The 6,574-nt window shown below is 39.8% G+C and overlaps 1 protein-coding gene across 2 annotated transcripts in view; it reads right to left on the reverse strand.

The window, feature by feature from the left end:
* THG1L (tRNA-histidine guanylyltransferase 1 like) overlaps window positions 1–4,699 on the reverse strand; it is a 7,385-nt gene extending 2,686 nt beyond the window's left edge. Inside the window, exons 1-5 of one of the 2 annotated variants that reach the window (XM_045791997.2) lie at window positions 4,479–4,699; window positions 3,550–3,726; window positions 2,647–2,816; window positions 1,778–1,866; window positions 1–76 (exon numbers count right to left, since the gene is read on the reverse strand). The exon at window positions 1–76 is cut by the window's left edge and continues 32 nt beyond it. In XM_045791997.2, the coding sequence (XP_045647953.1) occupies window positions 1–76; window positions 1,778–1,866; window positions 2,647–2,816; window positions 3,550–3,726; window positions 4,479–4,669 (703 nt within the window). In that variant the 5' untranslated portion in view covers window positions 4,670–4,699. Of the gene's footprint in view, window positions 77–1,777; window positions 1,867–2,646; window positions 2,817–3,549; window positions 3,727–4,478 lie in introns of those variants that run through there. The other variant, XM_045791998.2, reaches the window with a different exon arrangement.
* Window positions 4,700–6,574: the final 1,875 nt, after the last annotated feature.

The raw sequence follows: 6,574 nt of genomic DNA on the forward strand, positions 1-6,574 counted from the left end.
ACATCAGTGGTTCATTATTGTAGTTGATGTTGAATTCGGAAAACAAAATCTCATTCTTGTCTGCTGCAAGAGTTCCCTGAGAAAATAAAAAGATAAAAGCAGATTTTTATGTCTGCTCTCCGCCCTAATCCTACCTATCCATTCCACCCTCTATCTAAATTTCCACAAACAAATCAAAAAGTGGAAGGGTTTTATCAAACCTCTTATAGATATTAATGAATTCACATGGTAAGAGCAGTTTAAATCTTATTTAGATGTATAAATTAAAAAAACTGTCTTCTGTAGGAAACAACGGGCTTCAAGAGTCACAACTGTGAACAGGGTGACAGGAACTAGCAGTAAGAGTACCTGTTCTGTACTACATACATTATGTTATCTTATTTGACCCTAATTACCATCTCCGTTTGAGAGAACAGAACTCTGAAGCTTAGAAAGATTATATAAATTGCCTAAGGCTAAAGATTGCTTTTATTCTTCTAAGAAAAATCAAAATCTAAACTCGGCTCTTCCAAACTCTGGATAAATCTACCAGTATTCCTATTAATGGTATCTGTAAATCCTCATCATCGTTAATGACAATCATTTATCATGTAATTGCAACATATCAGGCACTGTGTTAGGAGCTGTTACAACACATCACCTCATTTCAGAGTCAGTCATCCTACAAGCAGTGCTGTCATCCAATGATGAAAGCCACTGTTTATTTAAAGTATTTACAATGTGCTTTGTACTATGCTATGTGTTTTACACACACCATGGATCGTGCAACTTAACTGTCACCATAAACCTATGAGGTGGGAACTATTATTTCCTATGTTTCACCTATAAAGAACTAAGGCAGGGCAGCACCTGGGTGGCTCAGTTGGTTAAGTGTCCGACTCTTGATTTCGTCTCAGGTCATGATCTCAGGGTTCTGGGATTAAGCCCCACATCAGGCTCCCCACTCATCAGGGAGTCTGCTCAAGATTCTGTCTGCCCCTCATCCTGCTTGCTCACATTTTGTCTCTTTCTCTCACTCACAAATAAATAAATAAATCTTTGAAAAAAAAGAAAAGAAAAAAGAAAGAAAGAAAGAAAGAAAGAAAGAAAGAAAGAAAGAAAGAAAGAAAGAAAGAAAGAAAGAACGAACTAAGGCAGAGAAGATAAAATTAAACAGAAGTCCCTGAGTATAATTTATTTGACTCCCAGAGCCTATGCTCTTACTGATACACAAACCCAGCAGGGAATGGCAATGATGAAGAGGCCAAGTGGGACTGATGAAAAAGAAGAGCACATGCCCTGTCTAAAGAAGGTAACCAGGGGCGCCTGGGTGGCACAGTGGTTAAAGCGTCTGCCTTCGGCTCAGGGCGTGATCCTGGAGTTCTGGGATCGAGCCCCACATCAGGCTCCTCCTCTGGGAGCCTGCTTCTTCCTCTCCGACTCCCCCTGCTTGTGTTCCCTTTCTCGCTGGCTGTCTCTATCTCTGTCAAATAAATAAAATCTTAAAAAAAAAAAAATAAAGAAGGTAACCAATACGAAGCCCCAGCCAAGCATTACCATGTGGGAAGGCAGAGCCAGTGTCACTAATTCCATTTTCCAGCTGAGGACACTAAGTCCCGGGGAGAAGTAGTAACTCACCCACGGTCACAGAGCAAACAAGCAGCAGAGCTGCTATGAGTATCATCTTTATATCCTCCCAAAACAAAGCAGTAAAGAGAGCTTTAAAAGAATGCAAAATGCCACGGAAGAGTACAGAAAACCACCCCCAGGTAAGTATTAGTGCAGTAAGATCTTATACCTGTAATCTCTCCTGGGCTTGTACTGGTGTTAGTCCAGACTGTTGTACAAGTGCCCAGAAAACTGTATTATACAGATTATTGATGTGACCTGTGAGAACAGAGTAGCACTATTAAATATACATAATCTTTATTCAATATTCGTGCTTCAAAGAATATTAGAACTCCATCCCTCTCCTCTAAAGTAGAGAAATCTCAGAGACATTTAGTGATATGTCCAGAACCATACACTGGGAACATGGGGGGGAAGTGGTCAAGTATAAACAAACTTATTTCCTCAAAGTTTTATTCTGTCATTTCAGTTATGCTTTATATAAACTGGTTAACTTGAAAATTACAGTCAGGAATACTTTTGAAGTTATTTGATTTAGATTATTCCTAGCCCTTCTCCAGTTCTTCTTCTGGCAAAATCAAGATACAGCCAATCAGTAAGTCTCACAAACATGTTATCACAGTCATGTGAGGCAGGGGTCACAACTCAAATCACCCACTGAGGCCACCATGAACATAAAAGCATAAAGCAGGGTAGGTGACCCCTGGGGAACAAGAGAGAATGGTAGAGACTATGGCACACTGGCCTCTGTGTGTGTGTATGTAAAGACAGCAGTCATTGCCCTGCACAGGTTATGTCCAATACTAAGTAAGAATGATGACATATTATTGCCAGGTCTTCTGATTTTTCCCAAAAAACCCGGAAAAAGGAAGTATTTACATAAATTTCCCAAATGTTCGACTGTTTTCAACTAATTAAAAAAAAATTGCACTATTGCATTCTGAACAAAATACACATGCACCAAACTGAACCAAATCATCACCTCTAATGTATGGAATTGGTGGTTTTAACTACATCTGTTTATTTGCTTTTACTTACAATCTGCTTGCCGCCAACTGAGGTAGTCCTTTAAGGTCTGGTTGCTAGGATACACTATGACTCTTCCATCAAAGCCTGGGGGATACAGAAGGGGCTGGTCCTCAAAGTAATCTCGCCAATAAAACACATAGCTGGAGGCGAACTGGGAAGCCACGTGAGTCATGAACTTACTTGCAAAAGTAAGGCACATTGGGTGTAGCAAGAAAAGAAAAAATACACGATATTAATTCAAAATCATGATAGGGCCTGCGAGTGCAACAGAGTGATTACACAAACTATCCAGCAAGCCAAGAGATAAAACATGCTGGGCCAAGAAAAACTAAGCAGCCCGCCCCTCTTTCCAGTCCTATCAGTTAACTTACTAATACCAAATTTTTCTCTGTAGGATGTGATGTGAATTTATGGCTCAAGAGGTTGGTTTTTTTTTTTTTAGTCTTGGAAGGAAGGGAACCATTGTTTTAAAAACATACCAATTCCTTATATGCTTTGTTTTCTGTGAGAGTTTCAATATACAGCCAAATAAAATATCTGTCTATTTTGAGACTCTCCTTAATTAAAAATTTAAGCAATACTGTAATGCACATATAGGCTGTCACTGGCTAGAGCCAACCTAGGAATCATTAATATTATAATATTCTAATGGTCTCTGTTTCTAGTCTTAATATTAAGTGCCAGATCTATCTAGAAGCTAAGCTGACGAGGAATGGAGGGGAAAGAATCAGATAAAGAAGCATATGTAATGTTCAAATATCAGACAAAAGTACAACCGTCTAAACAGAAAACAGACTTCCTGCAGTTGCAAATACTGCACACTCTATCTGCAGTCTCTAAGTCAGAAATTAAAAACAGCAAAAACCAAATGCTGGTAGGAAATATTCTGAAGGATCTAGGCCATGGAATTACCTGGCTCTTCTTTTAAACCAATTGCTTTTCCGCTTGAACACAAAGCTGTACTCATCACTCTGTCCATATGCAATCACAATATCCTCCAGTTCTTTCATTACAATCTGGGCACATTTGGTCATGAGGTGGAGAGCACGGCTGTCGTTAGGTTTTGCAAAGTTGTGCTTCTCAGCAAACCTTCATACAGGGAAGAGAAGAGGGCAAAGGGCATGAATGGAAGAAAGCTTGTCATTAACACCAGGTATCAAAAAAGACTGCACACAGAGGAAGATATGTAATAGTGCTGTGAGTCTACTAGCCACAACCTGACTCATTTCCTTAAGAACTCTAGTTTTAGTCTCCATTCCCTTTTCTGTGAAATGGAGATAAAGTATACTTACTTCATAGGGCTGTTCTGAAGATTAGAGAGAGGTAAAAAATGTAACTATGCCTGGCTCCTTGGAAGTGCTCAATAAATGTTAGTTACAATAACCATTATTAAAATAACACTTTTAAGAATTAAATTCCCATATTTCTGGTACACTTCTCCCCTTTTTCTGACTTGTTTCCTGCTGAGTCCAGTCACTAATAATTAAACAAAAACATACTGTAAAGGATTGCCCAAAGCAAGACCTAAACAGACCCCTAAACAGCCCTCAAAGACAGCTAACGAAATAGACAGGCATTTGGCTAAAGAGCTGAAATACTGCATCAGGGAGTGACTTTTTCCATTAAGTCCTCGCTAACAGGTCTCTGCTCACCGGCACGACAGGCCGGCAGTTCACTACGAGCGTACTCTGCCTCAGTTTACTCAGACCAGCTCGTGTTCTGGCTCGTCGTGTGATGCTCAATGCCGCGCGCTCATTGGCTACCGCGTTACCCGGTAACCGTGGGCCGCTGAGAGGTGCGGCGTTCGAGTCCCAGGAAGCGCGCCAGCCGACATCGCTCACCTATGGAAATTCCTGCCGTCCAGCCGCACCACCACCCAGCAGTGGGCCAGGCAGGTGTCGTCAGCCTCGAAGTTCCGCACGTACTCGAACTTGCTCTTTGCCATGGTCGCCCCCAACTTCAAACACCGTCTCAGAGTGACGGAAGTGGCTGCCCAACAATCGCGAACTTTCACGTTGCAAAAGGCCCACATTCGCCCCGCGGAAGGTGAAGGACCAACAGAGTCCCGCCCCGGAAGTTCCGGCGTCTCGTAGTGGCCGCTCTAGCCCTAGTGGAGGCCGGCACCTCTCTCGACTCTCCTTGTAGTCCTTCAACCACTTCCGAGCGCGGAAGGAGGGTTCCATTCTTCCCTTCGCGCTTCGCGCTGCACATGGTTTTTCGCTTTTCTTCTCCCCTCGTGCAGCTGGTCAGTCTACGAAGTATAAAAAGTTCCTTTCTGACTAAATTTGAAGGTTTAGTCATGATTTTTTTCTTCCTAAATGGTATTTATTAACTTGTAGAAAATGTGGAATATACCGAAAAAATATAAGAAAACACTTCCTCTCTCCCTTCGAAGCATTGTGGATGGTTCCTTCCAGTCTGTATATCTATGTTTACACAAGGAGCACATAAAATTGTCATCATACACCTATGTAATTTGTATATTTTTCCACTTACCTTGAGCACTTTCCGATGTTATTAAATATTCCAAAGGGTGATTTTAAAAAGAAAAATAGGCTCTTATTAGACCACATGGATGTACTAAATTAATTTACTCAACTTTTTCACAAACACCCAATTTTTAATTTCTTTTTGCTGGTAGATAATAGTAACATTAAATCCTAATATTTTAATGACGCCTTATGATTTATAAAGCTCTTTTGAATTCAGTTACTTACATTATTTTTTTTACTCTCACGAAAATTATTCAAATAATATAAAAGAATATATGGTAAAAGTCTCTCACTGACTCCTAACTCTGTACTTCAGACAATCGCTGTTACTAGTTACTTGTATATCCATCTAGGAATAGAGAGAAACATATGTCTACATCTATATCTATATCTCCCAAACTACTTCAAAGGAGCATGAAGAAAGGAAGGATGAGAATGTCATGGATTTATGCCCTTACTATGTGGTCTAACATAAGTTACTTTTCTCTCAGATTCCTTTCTTAAGTGGAGACACCAATTCCTTCCTTGCTTCCCTCTAAAGTTATGGTGAACATCAAAGGACATGATAGCTGCCATTTGTGGTATGGATATACAAACACACTGATAAAATAATATTCCAAGGTGATGTCAATTTGCAACCAAGATCAGGAAGTACTTAGAGAAAAGGTTAAAACACACCAAAAGGAAATAATCATACAAATTCACAATGTGGGATCTTTTATAAGATTCCTGACCTGACTTCTTAAAAAGATGAATTTCATGAAGAATAAAAAAAAGAAAAAAGTGAAATGAAGGAAGGATGGGAAAAGGTAGGACACTGTTCCAGAATTAAAGGGATTTAAGAGACATAAAAACCAAATACAATATGAAAATTTGGAATGCATACTCGCCCCCAAAATATTAAAAATAGCTCTAAATTCACCAGGGAAACCTGCAATTTACAAACTGCTCCAAATTTTAGTGGCTTACAAAACAAATATTTATTTCTTACTCAAGTCATTCAGAGGCTCCTGGCTGGCTACTGCTATGCTCTGGGCAAATGGCCTGAACTATGTGTCTTCTCATTCCCAAACCCAGGCAATGATTCGAAAGGCTTCTGCACCATAGGGTACACATTGTGTCTGCTAAAACAGTATTATAGCATAGTCAACTGCAAAGATTATAGGGCAGGGATATATTATCTTCCCACAGGGAAGGGAAAAGTGAGTAATTTTGAACAATGATGCAAGCTACTGCAACTGTTAGTTGATAATAGGGAATTATTGTTAATTTTATGGGCACACGATAGCAGCGTGGTTAGGCACAAGAATAACTTTAATCTTAGGGGATACATGAAGAAAAAGTGGCAAAATATTAACAATTACTGAATCTAGTGGTGTTCATACCGGTATTGATTATTTTTTCAATTTTTCTACGTGGTATGGGTTGTGTCACCCAAAAAGATA

Source organism: Ursus americanus, chromosome 15, assembly GCF_024610735.1.
Source record: "Ursus americanus isolate L20-20 chromosome 15, mUrsAme1.1.p, whole genome shotgun sequence".
In the NCBI taxonomy this organism is placed as follows: domain Eukaryota; kingdom Metazoa; phylum Chordata; class Mammalia; order Carnivora; family Ursidae; genus Ursus; species Ursus americanus.